Here is a 15,592-nt window from a genome sequence, read left to right on the forward strand (position 1 = left end):
AAATTTTTTTTTTTTTTTTTTTTTTTTTTTCCAATGGAGTGTAAAACTGGGAAAAAGTAATGGTGTTTCTGTGTGCTTGGAATGAGTGGTCAAACTAATAGGAGGAGACAGTTTGTAGCTTTAGTATGCCGGTCATAGATCTGAAGGAACAACATATGTCTGTTTACAAGGAACCTTGTAGACAACAAAGATGATATATACTATATATATATATATATATATATATATATATATATGTATATACAGTTGCTAAAGAGCAAATACAAGTAAAAGAACAGCAGCAGCTGACAGAGCTGGAATAATTAGATCTTGTGTTATCAAGAGTACCTTGTTGAACCAAGCAGTATTGTTTCGTGAAGAAACACTGGCTAGCAAAAGCAACTGAAAAACCAAGAGGGGCTAAACTGGGGATTAAAAGTTAATGTCACAGGGTGATCTGCACCTTTCATGTGGCCTTGCTAACCAGTGTGATTGATGGCAACTAAACATATGTAGAAGAGTACTGCAGAAGAGGGGATGTAGTCATCCGCAGTCAGTATTTTGGAAAAAAAAAAAAAAAAAGAGGAAAGGAAAGGAACTATGTACTTTTGAAAAGGATTAGTTGATTGTTTGGTGTTATCCTGTTGTTAGTTTTCTCCTCTTTCTAATATAGCACTGATTTATTAAATCACTTCTCATTCTGGACCAGGGAAATCACAGTTTTTTGAATGCCCACATCACTTGGTTTTATTTTCTGAAGTATCTAGGGTGAGGATTTTAACCAGGGTTTATTAGTGATATCCAGGTTTTAAGAAGACCATCATTGCTGGCAATTGCATCCTGACAGAGAAGATACATCTATGTACTTTTCATCTGTGATCACTTCTTGTCAGAATCTGCCTGAGCTGCAAAACAGTAGATTTTTATTTTAGCAGTGTTGAGAAAGTTATAGTTTAATAGTTAATAAATTATTTTAATGAATTTTTGTTGAACAGGTATTTAAAGTGAAATAAAATTATGAACAATGTTAAATAAAACCAAAATGATAAGACAAATTTATGGAACACTTAGAATTCTAAAAGATACTTTAGCTGCCAAAACTTTAGAGATTGCAGAACACAGGTCAATGTCTAAAGACTGCCTTCTTTAAGACATTGAATTACACAATGAACAGAAGAAACATTCAAAATGTCTGATGAAAGTTAATACTTTTAAAATATTTTTTTATAAATTAATGAAATACAGTAAAATAATTTTGCCCAACCCATTTAATGTATTGTAATTTGTTTCCAGTTTCCATTCAAATTTATAATTCTGTATTTTCTGTTATGTATCTTTAAAGGTGACTTGATTTGTCTGTGACAAAAAAGGCTGTTCCTAAATTTATAAAATTACTTAAGATGAAAGTGAAAATATACCTATCTTTCAAAGAGTGAAATAAATTGCTTTTATCATATTGTTATAAATGCAATACCTTAAGTACTAATGTTTCATAGTATTTTCTTTCACTATTTATAATTCCAAAGCTTGGTACCCTCAAACAGTATAATTACATTTTCTGTAGTGTAGGTAACGTAAAATAAAATTTTAAGAAGTTAAATTAAATATGAAAAATAAGCTATTAGCTATTTGAATTGTAACTTTTATAAAAAGTTTTCCAAACCTCAAAGTATCAGAGAATTAATTTACAGTTCTGTATTATTGCCATGGGAACATACACTTGACACATGGTCTTTTTGCTTCATAATCCAGAAGAACAACATCTTGCTCTGAAAAGACCTCACTTTGAAATCAAATTACTTTCACTCACTTCTGGGTCTGCTAACAGCACAGCTTTCAAAGCCTTAGTTCAACTGCTATACCAAACACTTTGTACTGGATGAATTACTCCTTCAGACTTAATCTAACTGGTACACTGAATAGTGGATGTCCAGTGTCACTTTAAGGGGCGGGAAAAATCACTGGTTATAATTAAGTGATGGGCAACCTATCACTAATTTTTGAGTAATGTTTCAGTGTTTGGTAGACACCTGGATATCATATCACCCTTGTTAATAAATAATACTAAATAGTAAACAACTATTCTTGTGAATATACTAAAAGAATTTGTACCAGTACTTAAATAGTAAACAACTACTACAGCTGATTAAAAAAAAAACCCCTCACAACCCCCCCTCCCAACAAAACTCAACATCCTATCCTTGTTGGTTAATTGTGTTAGGGAAAAGAACGCAAGTCAAACTGCTTAATAGTGAAGAATAATAAAAGAAAAGCACACCTGCAGATTGTTTGTTCCTTTTCAAATTAGAGTCTCATAAGCCCTTCAGGTACAGGTGTCTTGTCTTTTGTGAATATAACTGGGAATTCTTACAGAAACATATACATAAAGGTGAAGGCAACTATTTTAACATCTATTAGCTAAAATTATAAATCTATCTAATGAATCAAAGTTTCTGTGATACCTAAGAGGTACTATTCAGAACACAGCCCTTCTGAAGAAAATATTGAGGGAGACAAAAAAAAAAAAAAAAAAAAAAAAAAAAAAAAAAAAAAAAAAGCAAGCTTTTAAAGATTTAGGCGGAGAGTTATACAGATTGTTCCAATTTTTGCTGAAATGTCAAGGATAATTTCGAAGAACACTGCAGAAGCGGTATGTGGACTAAATTTTGTGGTGAATAGAAGGATATACAGCTATTACCAAAACTGTATTTGTTCTTTGTTCTGTGGAGAAATCACATTTCTCTCAGTTCAGTGGATGTGAATTGCTTCCTTTCTAATCTTATGAATCATGTGGTATTTATCACAGGCTGGAATTGGTGGGAAAAAACATTTTGTACAGAAAGAATGCAGAAATGATACAACCTGAGGCAGACAACTATAAACACTTCTCCAGTGTCATATGACCCCCTGTGTTTTCAGGTTGCTTAAACTGTACGTAAGAACTACTTGTTCTGCAGCACGCACTCCATTTAAATAAATGTCAACATCATTTTAGAGAAATTTTACTACATCTCTGCCCATTAAATATTTTATCATTAGTTCTGTAAAAATGTAAAGATTAACACTAAAAGCAACAGTGTCAGTCCAACAGGTCAGCAAAGTCAAAGTGTTACTATGGTTCTGTGCAAATTCAAATAACAAGGTAGCCTTTTATTATGTTTGTAAAATTTACTCTATATCTATGGTAATGCTTTTTTCCTTAGCTGAATTGAGAAAAGTAATTTTCTTCTCATTATACAATCTTTCGTTTAATGTGCTTCAGCTGAATATATAGGTGACTAAAGAAATCATAGATCAAGCCTTAATGTAAATAACAACTTAAGGTACTTAGCAAGAAGTGGATCAAAGTTCCATTTGAATTAAAATTGATTTATCCTCCAATCAGAAGATGATCCTGTGTACTCTTCCTTGATTTAGTTGAGGCCATTGCTATAAAATTAAAAACATGTAAAACCTGGTTTTAGTAGCCTCCACTGTGGTAGAGAATGGACTGTACCTGTGAATCCAGGGGGACAGAAACACTCATAGCCTCCAAGTCTGTTGATACAGCTTCCTCCATGCAAGCAAGGCAAAGTTTCGCACTCATTTACATCCATTTCACACAGAGACCCATAGTATCCAGGTGCACAACTACAGATGAATCTACAGAAAAGGGAGTATCAGTCAACAGAAGTAAACAACGTGATCTGGTCCAATATTCTGAAGCTGTATATATGTCCTGATGTCAAGCTAGTGTTCCTCATCACCATCCATATTAAAATAATTAACAGACTTTTCTCATTTCCATGTTTCTGATGCAAGTTACTATTTTTTAAATTAGAAAAATCATGCACAATAATTTTAACTAAAGGTATAAAGAATGACAAGGGCTGGTGTTCTTCTGACGGAAGTCTCTGAATAACTGCAGAGTGTCATGGAACAAACACTAGATACAATTTTTTCTCTTGCTTACACTTTTAGTAAATATTTACATTAGAAAAGGTCATTATTGAAAGCTGAAAAGAGAGATGTAGCAATCTAACTGAAGATCAATTTTCCTCTGTTTCATTCTTATTCCAACTTTTAAAAAGGAAAATAAAAAGTAAGGAAGAAAAGAACGAATTGTGCTGAAGACAGTTCCATTCTATTTTCCTCTCAGGTCATGTAAGAAACAAATAGCTGAGTCAGTACCATTTGCCTACCTCATTTTAACACAGAATCCTTATATGCTGAATGTCCCACCTAAACCTCAAGGCAAGAAGCAGACTATACATAGGAAATCAGGGAATTGCTTTTCATTTAAGTAACTAACCTGTTTACATGATCCAGGCAAGTTCCATTGTTTTTGCAGGGTTTTGATAAGCATTCATTAATCTCCACTTCACATAGTGTCCCAGTGAAGCCATGTTGGCAGGAGCATCTAGCAAAAAGGATGTCATTTTATCAGTTTAATATAAAAAGATGTCAGAAAAAAGTGGCAGATTTGGAGGGGTATGAATCACATGGTTCCAAAATTATGTGTGTTTTTTTCTGATCATTACAACATGCTGTACTTTAACAAGCTTCACAAACACAGTGACTGCAGCCCAGGAAGTAAGATTTTTGCCATAAATTGTTGAAGGCAACAAGCTTTGGGCTCATCAGGTTTTCACTTGTTTTGACACCTGCCCTGGAGCCAAATGACTGCTGCATCTAATACTTCAGCTTCAGATCTGGGAGGGAACAGCACCTATTGAGAGGTGCAACACTCTGGGATAATCCTGGTGTTACAAACAATAGCTTTTGGTGTCCCTGTGGGCTGGGAAAGCTGGTAAACAAAGGAAGTAAAATGTGACAAGGAAACACACTAAAATAGTTCCAAGTAGGCCTGAGACTGAATATGAGAAAACCCCCACTGTAAACACCATACTTCTTTCAAAGACTTCCAAATGCTGCTGACCTGAGTAATGTTGTTAGTTCTTCTCGAGGAAGACTGAAATCACTGATCACAGGACCCAGACAGACATTGTGAGGGTAATCATAACAACAGAGACAATAGCTAGATAATTACAAGATTTAATTATAACTACATTGTTCATTAAGCTTTTTTCTATTAAGCTCAACTTAGACTGTATTACTGTAACCGGACCAATAACATATATTTTGATTAAATTATTGAGATTTCAATTAGCCCTAGAATAGATTCTTGGATCCACATATACCAGTGTACATGTCTGTCTTTTTGCCCACAAGAAGATTTAGAGTGTAATGTAACAGCTTTAAACACATCACAAAAAAATACACAAAAACCAAAAACAAAAAAAGACATATTACATCACTGAAGGACAGCAAACATAATACAGGTAAAGTACCAAAAGAATAGCTAGATGATAAACACCCATGTATCATGCTGAATATCTGTCATTCAAGCAATTTTCCTCACCTGTAATGGTTAACCCCATCCACACAGAGACCTTCATTCTGGCATGGATGGGAGATGCACTCATCACTGTTAACTTCACAGTAAGTACCCTCAAATCCTGAAACACAGATTATATTAACTGTGAATGAGTGAATGTTACTATATAATGTGAATATAAGCGCCACAGATCCTCTGGGAGGTTTGGCTTAGACAATCAAGTGGCAGGCCTGAGAAACCTCAGTTGCCACTGAAGCTGTTCAAGAAAGAGATTATCAGTGGTGACTACTCCTTCCCTTGGGAGCATCTAAGCTGAGGCTCTTTGCCCTAGACATTTGACTGACTTGAGTTGCAGTCATGTGCATACCTAGCCATGTATTCATTTATCTAAATGCTGACTTTGGCCTTCAGACTAGCTCCCTCGCTTAATCTTGGACCTGCCCCATCCCTGTAGCCTTCACTGGCAACATGGCATATACTATGTTGATCCTTGACACTGTCATTGGACCTGTCCTGGTTGCCTCATTCAGATACTGTGAGACCGGACCCTTGAGAAATAAAAGATTTTTGAAAGATGTAAGAATACCACTTTTCTCTTTGCATACTACATCTTACAGTGTTCACATAAATTAATGTTCTATTAAAGACACAGTTGCGTTAAAATTATATACAGTGAATAAACTATGGCTATTTAGTTGAATTTTGCACAAATTCAATGTTTCAGTTGCTGTAATAATGAAACCATTAAAATGAACAAACAATTTGCACTGCAGTGACTATAATACACATGATCCCTGATAGCGGACTGACTAAATAGCATTTATTGTGTTCATCACAGTGCTTTTGAACACAATTTAGATATCAGAATTAAGTTAAAGCAACTATAGGAACATCCTCTGAAATTCAGTGTTTTTTATTATAAATATGATGAAAGCTTTTTACTGGATTCTCTATTAAAACAGCAAGTAAAAATTTTTATCGGTACTTTTTTAGTTACCGAAATAGGAAGAGTAAATTATTTTTATTGTTATATTACGTAACTGCAGTTTTCAAAGTACTTCATGAATGTGGGGAAATCATGAAAGATCACAGTTAGAATAGTATGGCTTATTTTTATCTAGAGAAAAGCATTATTGGAAAAATTAAGTGGCTTGGTCAGAGCTGTAGGGAAAGTTGTAGAGAAAAATCTCTGCTGGCACTCCAACATACAATCTAAACATCAGTCCACAGCAAAGCAGCTGGTATTTTCTTCTTTCCAGGATTTCTTCTGTCCAACAACCTTCCTGGCTAGACCTGACTGAAATGAATTCTGAATGTTTGGTGAAGGTTTCACAAGAGTGTCTGTGACAAAGCTGAAAATTAAGGCCTGGAATGTATCTCAAACTAACCCTTCAGTTATAGTCACATATATTCTTATGATGTAATTTTGTTTTTTAGAGACATCCTGAGTGTGAAGTGATGCCCTAATTTATTTCCCATTTGTATGACATTTCACAAAAACTTTGTAAAAGTATTGTCATAATGGGGCAAAAATTCTCTGTCCCAGGGTACTGCTTTGAAGTAGCTCCCTCTGCACAGGCAACCTTGTTATATTCTGAATGGCTGAGTTTAATATTTGCAAATGAGCCAGAATCAGAGCGAACAATCCACACACTTTTCTTATCTACAGTGTGTGTACTCTTCATCTTAATACTGCAACTCGAGCCTTCATCTATATTTGCCTAATGTTTGATTAAGGAAGAAAAGGAAGGTAAAAGGACTATAACTTGGCTGTGGCATGCTCGTTCAATGTTCAGTACTAGACCTGTACACAAGTAGACAGCAGTCATTCACATGCACACAAAATGATCAGCTATTCTGACACATGCCATCCCAGTACTACTGAGTAAGAGCACAAGATGATAATGGGTTTCTCTAACTCTCTTTTGAGGGCTTAGTGAATGTGAGAGACCATTTGTAGTCAACTTCCTCATCTGCAACTTGTAATGTTTGACATTTCTGAAACTAGGCTTTGCCACAGAGTACAAGGTTGTCTCAATGGCAGGGGAATTGGACTTCACTGGAAAGTACTACACTGAAACAGAAAGTAATCCTGTGTAATATTATAAATAACTCAAAGATATGTAGTTTTTAGTTTTGTAAGGTAATCTGAAAAGGGTGTGAAGCTAACAAACTAAAACTTAAAAAAATACTAATAGAACTTATATGGAATAGCTTCTTACTGTTTTCTGATACCATATAATATTTGAGCAAGCATCTTTAAATAAAACAAAACAAAACAAAACAGAAAAAAACCCACCAAAACCCCCCACCACAGTTGTCAGATTAAAATACATAAAAAGGAAAACGGAGGGCATTTATCATTCTGCTTCTGCCTGTCATTCCCACATGGTTATGGATGCTTTATAGTCTTTTTGGAGTAAATAGTACTGAAGTGAATGCATAAAGCACCATTAGGCACATTTTTGATTGCAGTAGTACACAATTTTCAGGCCCATAAAAAAATATAGCTACCTCAAAGAGAGTTAAAATAAGTAACTATACAGTAGGCATGCTACTTTATCTATTATTCCTACAGGTGAAGAAAAATACCATTTCATCACAAAATTTTACTTGCTATCTATTACATTACGAAATAAGCAATCCAGGTGTTCAATTTATTATTGGATATTGTATTTTTTTTTTTTTTTTTTTTAAAAAAAAAAAATCTCTTTTTCTTAATGACATATACTGTTAAAAATTACATAGAATTATTTAGATGACTTTTTTTTTGATTCACAGTGAAAACTTCTGAACTCATTCAGCAAGTTTTTGTAAGGAATTTTTGACCTTAGTAATTTTTACAGAAGACCAGCAAAAGCTCCTGCTTTCAACTAAACAGTCAGAAACACTCAAATCTGCTTAAAAGGAAATGAAAAAATATTAGCAGTTATTTAACTTTACCTCATTCAGAATTTCTGCATGTCTGTGCTTATTTATAATTTATGAAGGTTGTACAAAGGATGTTTCAAAAAAAGCCTATGCTAATAAACTAATTTTAATACACTCCTGATATATGTTCTCAGAGTAAATTATGAAAATAAAGAAGTGTAACACTGTGCATATCACTTGTACAAACAGGAGAGTCAAACCTCAAAATGGATACTGCTAGGTTAGGATTAAAATATTTATTTTATGAATGTACTTGGACACACAACAATCATACCACTTTCAGATCCAGAAGAATACTCAAAATGCTTATACCTAAGTGGAACCGGTTTAAGGAAAGAATTATCTTGGTCATTTATTTACATAGTGCTTGTTGAAGCTACGCGATACTTCATGGGTCGAATATACATGGACTCATTCCATTCTTGTATTTTACATTATAGTCAAGCACAATTTAGGTTATTTTATACAAGTTACAACTACTGCCACACATAGCTGTGATATGCTGGGTTACTTAAACTAAAACTAGTATCTGGATGCAATTTTTACAGTAATGTAGACATATATCCAAATTATTTAATGTGTTGCAAGAGGAAATAAAAAAGACAGTGGGAGAAACTGACTTAAAATGTTTAACATGTCAAATATACTACTGAAACAAACATTTTTCAGTTGCAAAGAAATCTGCAGTATGTAAAAAACCATTCACTTAATGCAGCCAAAAAAACTTAATTTGTAGTTTAGACTGTGAATACAATTAATTGTTGAATTATAAAATAGAATAATTTTTATTTTAAGCAAACTATTTTGTAAAGTGGTAGATTACTGGAAAGCCTGAAAATATGTATGGTGCTGTAATGCATCATTACTGTGGCAATATTTAGTACTAGCTGTAGGAAAGTAATATGCACATTTAAAGGCAACTACTTACTGCCTTTCCTATTGCCAGTCAAATTTAAGATCCAAACTGTAAATGAATAGCACATGTAAGTGATTTGATGTAGCTGTCCTGACAGATACTTTACAAGGTAGCTTTTCCACATGTCAGACCTGAGCAACATTAAAATTGCAATTTTTGACCTTAGGGCTTTTTATATGGAAAAAACTGAAAGTTTTCTGAACTCAGTTCAACCATTCTGAACTTCTCAATGAAAAGATGCATCTAATCAATGGGGAAGAGCAAATGGCACACACTGTCACTTGTGAATCCAGAGTACCATTAGATACATGCTCAAAATTTCCAATATTGAATTCGAGAAAAAAGTGTTGTGTGGTTTTTGCTTTTTTGTTTCCTAAGTGGCTAATAAACAGGATTGACAAATGTCATTGTAAAGTCTGACAAATGGTTTGTCAAACATTTTACAGTATTTTTCCTGCCACAGTAGAGAAATTGAAGATGTAAACAAAATCCCATTGGTATTACTGCTTATTTTTTTTTTCTTCTTTTTTTTTTAAAACATCATTGGAGTCGGTACTTAATTTAAAATATTTATTTGTCATTTTAGTGAAAACGTGGTTGGTATGTTTTTTGTTGGTTTTTTTTTTGAGGAAGTGAAGCGTATCTAAAATGTAAGTTTTCACAGTAACAAATAGCAACTTCAAAACTTTCAGAAATTAACGGAGATGAAAAACAATTGAAAAATATAGCAATTCTTTGTGTTAGACCATTTACTTTTATTTCTGTATATTTTTAACAGTTTGGGTAGCATGAAAATGACTTTAATAATAAGAGCTCTAAAAATACTTGTGTTCTGTGGAGAACATCACAAGTGCAGCTCATCTAATCTCAAGCCCGAGTTTTCTCATTCTCAACATCAGCACTGTTGGGTGTGACAGTATGCTCAAATTTGCTTGCAATTTATGTGCAGGCAGAATGACATATTAGCTTTGGTTTACAGAAATTCTTACATCCTGTGGTAGTTTTGCTGTCAATGAATGAAGCATTAAATGCTGTTACTTAAGACAGGAGAGATTCTATTGTTTCTTTCATTTCTCTGAAATATGAGAAAGGGCTAATGCACGTCTCACTAGATGTTTTCTGTTTCATGGTATATGTTGGCAAATTCTTTTTTGACTTGTTAATTAACTTGTTAATTTATGTGCTTGTATCTCAGTGATAACTGTTAACCTTTTGTCTGCCATTTCATAGTACGGCTGCTGTTGTTCAACAGTCCCAGCCAGAAAGCTTATCTTTCACTCTGTAGTTGCATGCCCTCTCATAGTTTTCCTTAATTTTGAATGCATGTTTTTCAGTAATTTGTTCTTTCTTGGAACACAATTGTTCCCAGAAAGCTGCACTAGTTTTTACCAAAGTGTCCTGTCTTCCCTTTGACTTCCCGTTATGAAAATAACACTTTTGTGCTTGGCATTATCTAGAACAGCATGGTCTAGTTCATTCATCATCTAGTTTATTCACCCTCTAGTTCACTTATGTATGCAGTTGAACTGTTCTTTGAATCTTTTGCATGTAAATCTTCCAGAGAATTTATGAACAGCTGCTCAGGCTCAGCTACAAATATTTCAACATTATTTATATTCTATATCTTTTCTCATGTTTCCTACCTCTTTCTTCTGTTACACTAAATTTTCATTTCTATTATTAAGGTTAATTCCAAGAATGGAATTCTTTAAGAAGAGAAAAACATGTTGATAAGTTAAGCAATAAAACATTCTATTATTTGCTCTAAGTTGTCCTTTCCTTCTCTGTTTCATCTGCATTTAGTATGTAATATTTCAGAAGAAACTAATGGCAGGATTCGATGGGCATATGCATAATAGCCCAAAAAGCCATCTCCTCCCAATTGCCTTGATTAAACACTCGCTTATCAATTACTGTCAAGGTATGTAAGAGGAGGTGTTTTCTGTACACTTCTTGCAAAACTTGCTCTACCGCAGTGATTCCTAAACTTTTACAACTCTTCAACGTTCTTGCTGCCATGTATATACAGGCATGCAATTGTAGAGATCACAGTTTTTTAAACTGTTTAACCTGCTTGTGTTACAACTTAACTTAAACTCATGGTCTAACACTGTTCTATAATCTAGGATATGAGAGCCCGGGTTTGTGTTACAAGTGTTATAATCTAGCTCCTTGCAGGAAGCAAACCTCTACAGCTAGGACATCCCAAAAGGAAGCTTTACATTTATATTATTTATAGAATTTTTAAAATCTTTAAAGCAAAACGAGACAACTGTAACTCCCTAATATAAATAGAAGAACAAAGATACAGCTTTGCTTTATCCTGCTACTAATCGTGATTTCATTATTTCCCTACCGTTTTGCTGTAATAATTCTGTCTTAGGCTAACACGTTACATCAAGTTTGATTGTGCCCAATTTATACTCTATCAGCTTTTGTCTTCTCTGGCCTCGTATGGCACCCCAATCCCAGCTCCCTGTAGTCAGCCAGTGGATATTCTCTTTTTCTTCTAAAGAAATACTACAGTCAATAGCCTGATTTGTGGTCTTATTGTACACATCTCAGATACGGTTTTCTAAAGATAATCTTTAGAATTTGGTAATCACAGCTACATTTTGCAGTTCTTGCTAAGCCAGATTCATACCTTTTAATGACTGGACTGTTAACTACTGGCAAGTTGCTTCATCATCATGCCATTTGGTACTAGGTCAGGTATCTTGGAGTAATTTAGTTATGTCAGTGTAATGACAGGTTTATTGGGAGAGAAGGAGAGCACATGGCAGACAAAATTAGGAAAATAAAAGTCAACTTCAGAAATACATTTCTATAAACTGCTTTCAATTACATTTCTTCATTTTGTTGTCTCTCTTTTTTTGGTAAGAGTCCTGAATAAATGGTTGCATTTTTCCTAGCATGAATATTTAACTAATTTCATGGATTATGCAATATTGAAATATTTTTCACTTTCCAAGATTTGTTAGCAGTGCATGTTACTGGTTCACGTAACTCCCCTACTAGTTCTCTGAAGATTCTTGGCTACAAGGTTCAAAAATCCTTGAAGGGTCCATTAAAGTTCCCTGAGAATCTTGGCTGTAAATTTTTTTGATTCTTGAGAAACTGTGCACAAAAATGTTTTGAAAAGATGACTTTTCTGAGAAATGTTAAGAAAAGACTTGAACTACATGTGTCTCAAAATAATTTCTGAAAAAGGTTTCAATACATTTTATTAAAAGCTGCTTTTAAAAAGTAGCTTTTTTAAAAGGTACTTCAATAGCATACTTCCCCAAGTGACTTTGTTTTTTTTAACTCAGCAACTTGTGGTAACCCTTACCTTAATAGTAAAAACCCCTAGCTATAAATACTGCTGACTTCTACGTATTACCTCCGTATCTTAGCAGCTCAGTAAACAACGAGTAATATTATTATGGTGCAACATTGCAATCAATATATTTACTATCCTTGGTCCCTAGGACACCCCTACATCCCTACTATTTATAGGTATGAAAGTGATGACTCCAAAATCCTGCCTAAATTCCAAATTCAGTAATTGTACTCTCCCTACCTAAATCTCCACTGCAGTTTTAATTGGTTAGTGTTCAATTCCTATGCAGAATTGCATAGCAATGATCTGGATGGTTAAACTGTTGCTCTGTTTCACCTTAGTAGTTCTTGTACATCGAGGGAGAGATTTTGTCTTTTAAGCCATGGCCCAGGAAAGCTTGCAGCACCTGTTGTGATTTTGCTTGTTGTGCATATGGAAAGCAATCCGCTATATCCATTAGGCAGGGGAAGATTACTCCCCTGATGTGCCAGGCCTTCCTGAAAGCTCAGCAGGAAAAGGAGCCATTTCCAGCTTGCTCCAATTTTTGTACTTTTAACAATTTGCATATATTTTGTCTATTTCTGCCTGTTTTGTCAATTTATTTTGTCAGCTCTGGTGGCCAGATGCATGTGTATCTCTCTGTTGTAAATTGACTCAGAAATAGTAATTCTCAGTGCTGGAGAATTGTCAATAATAGGTCTTCACAATAAACAGACATAGATTTAATAAATACTGTAAGATAAGAAATTAATAGTAGGCAAACTGACCGGTATTTTACCAGTCTTTTAACATAGCTGATACACCTGCTGTATCTCACGAAGATTTTATGTTCTTTAAAGGTACACATTGTTACTTTCACTGAAGATAGCATTAAATGCCACAAATATTTGCAACTTTTCAGCATCACAACAGACAATGGAAAAGATTAACTAGACCAGTTCTTACCTGTTTTGCAAATGCACATTGGATTTCCATCGACTTCTGCCAAGCAGGTTGAATTATTTATGCATGGATTGTAAGGTAGCTCACAGGGACTGAAGCGTTGATGACAGAAATCACCAGTATAAAATGGAGGACAAATGCATACAAACTGTCCCTGCTTAACAGATTCATAACAGGTGGCTCCATTCAAGCATGGTTCAGAATCACATTCATTTATATCTTCACTGCAGTCTGGCCCTGTCCACCCTGCTGTACATGTGCATCTGGAAAAAAAATAAAAAAATTTTAAAAAAGAGTTGACATGGTGGCAGAATGAAAATCAACCACTTAGCCCTATCAGTTCCAACTATTTCTATTTTAAAAATAAAAGATTAAAAAAAAAAAAAATCAGTAATCTTTCTGCACATAGCTTTTTTTTCTGACAATTGTCTCAGACTGCACTAAGAATACAGTTATATTTAGGTTTTTCTCCTAAAATTTATTTAAGCAAAAGTAAAATTACTTATTCTAGATCACAGGATTTATCCATTTGCAGAACCACCTAGTTTAGTTAATGCTGACAGAATCATCTATGGATCTTCTTTAAGTTGAGACACCAACACAAATTATCAAATATGGAATGTAAATTTCTTCAAGCTTTAGGATTAGAAAGATGTCTTCTCACATATGTGAAACTACTAAGTAGGTACATTAGTAACTGGGCTGAAATGCATTAGGTAGCATTCAGTTCACTTTTAAGAAAGATGGTGGGAGGTTAAAGGCATTGTAAATGGTTAGAACAATCCTCTCTTCATGATGTTCTTTCTCTTTTTTGTGTGTTCTTGTGAAGACCTATTATTGACAATACATAAGAGGAACTGGACCAAAACCTACATCTGATTATAAAGAATCTGTCTTCATGAATTAGATAAAGATCTATTTTTATCTACAGCATGGAGAGGGTTCTGAAAATTCAAAGATAACAATTTACTAATTATTTCAAAGTTTGCAGAGAAAACTTCCTCAGTAGCTGCAATAAAAGAAGGCTCTATGTGTTTTAAAAGACATACATTTTTGTTACTTTCACTGAAGATAGAATTAGATTCAATATATATTTGCAACTATTTTGCAGGACAAGAGACAATACGAAAGATTAAATATACCAGCTCTTACCTGTTTTGATTCATATTGATTTTGGGCATTTAAGCATTCAAATATAGCTTTATATTTCTAATTTGATAAAAGGAATTGTTCTTAAATGATAAACAGGTCATTCAATGGAGAATCAATTAGGTAGTTCCATTCTATAAGGCACCTGGTATTGCTTGCCAAACAATATACAAATGGCCCCTTTAAAACCAACACAAGTGTTTTGATGGAATTTTTAATGTTCTGTAGAATTGGTTTGTGGGGTATAATTTCTATGTCACATGAAATGAAATGGGTATTACTAAGGAACTTTATCATTTGAAAGTCCTGAAGAATTTAGCAATAAGGATTCAAAAATCAGGTTACTGTATATTTTTCATGGGAGGAAAAATAGTTGCGAATATCAAAATGCATTCAGGCATTCCTAAAGTAACTATGAAAAAAAAACCCCAAACCACATTTCAGGACTCATTTATCAGTTACAGCGCCCAAAATACATTATTGGAAATATGATTACAAATAAATGTTTTGTTACTCTATGTTTACACACATATCTGCTTTTGCTATACATGGTAGCATCAATTTGATACCTAGAGGCAACACCCACTGAATAACAGTGCACTGAATAACAGATCGCTGAAACACAGCAGTTATCTACACTACACAACTAGAAAGTTCCACCCTGGCTTCATGCCAGCTCCCAACTGAGATGCAAAGGACAATGTTAATGCAAAGGAGACAAAAACATTGTCTGTACTCTTATTGGTATTATTAAGAAGTTGCTGATGCCTTCATTAAATGTGAAAAAAATACATAGAAATGTGCATCAAGTTTTAACAATCAAGACAACATTTTGTGTTGATGAGAAATGTTAAACAAGGTAAGGAGGTGTTAGGAGTATAGGTGTTAGAAGTATAGAATATACAGCAGAATTTTTAAAGTGTGGATTATCAAGCTACTATATCTGATATTCTTGTAAACTGATCAAAAGGCAAAA

The 15,592-nt window shown here is 34.0% G+C and overlaps 1 protein-coding gene across 2 annotated transcripts in view; it reads right to left on the bottom strand.

Moving 5' to 3' along the window:
- EYS (eyes shut homolog) overlaps window positions 1–15,592 on the bottom strand; it is a 1,023,641-nt gene that overhangs the window by 515,267 nt on the left and 492,782 nt on the right. For both annotated transcript variants that reach the window (XM_026844748.1, XM_026844747.1), the window contains 4 exons: window positions 13,471–13,730; window positions 5,381–5,477; window positions 4,271–4,378; window positions 3,476–3,621 (listed from right to left, as the gene is read on the bottom strand). In XM_026844748.1, the coding sequence (XP_026700549.1) occupies window positions 3,476–3,621; window positions 4,271–4,378; window positions 5,381–5,477; window positions 13,471–13,730 (611 nt within the window). The remainder of the gene's footprint in view (window positions 1–3,475; window positions 3,622–4,270; window positions 4,379–5,380; window positions 5,478–13,470; window positions 13,731–15,592) is intronic.

Source organism: Athene cunicularia (assembly GCF_003259725.1).
Source record: "Athene cunicularia isolate RWA chromosome 3 unlocalized genomic scaffold, athCun1 chr3_part1, whole genome shotgun sequence".
In the NCBI taxonomy this organism is placed as follows: domain Eukaryota; kingdom Metazoa; phylum Chordata; class Aves; order Strigiformes; family Strigidae; genus Athene; species Athene cunicularia.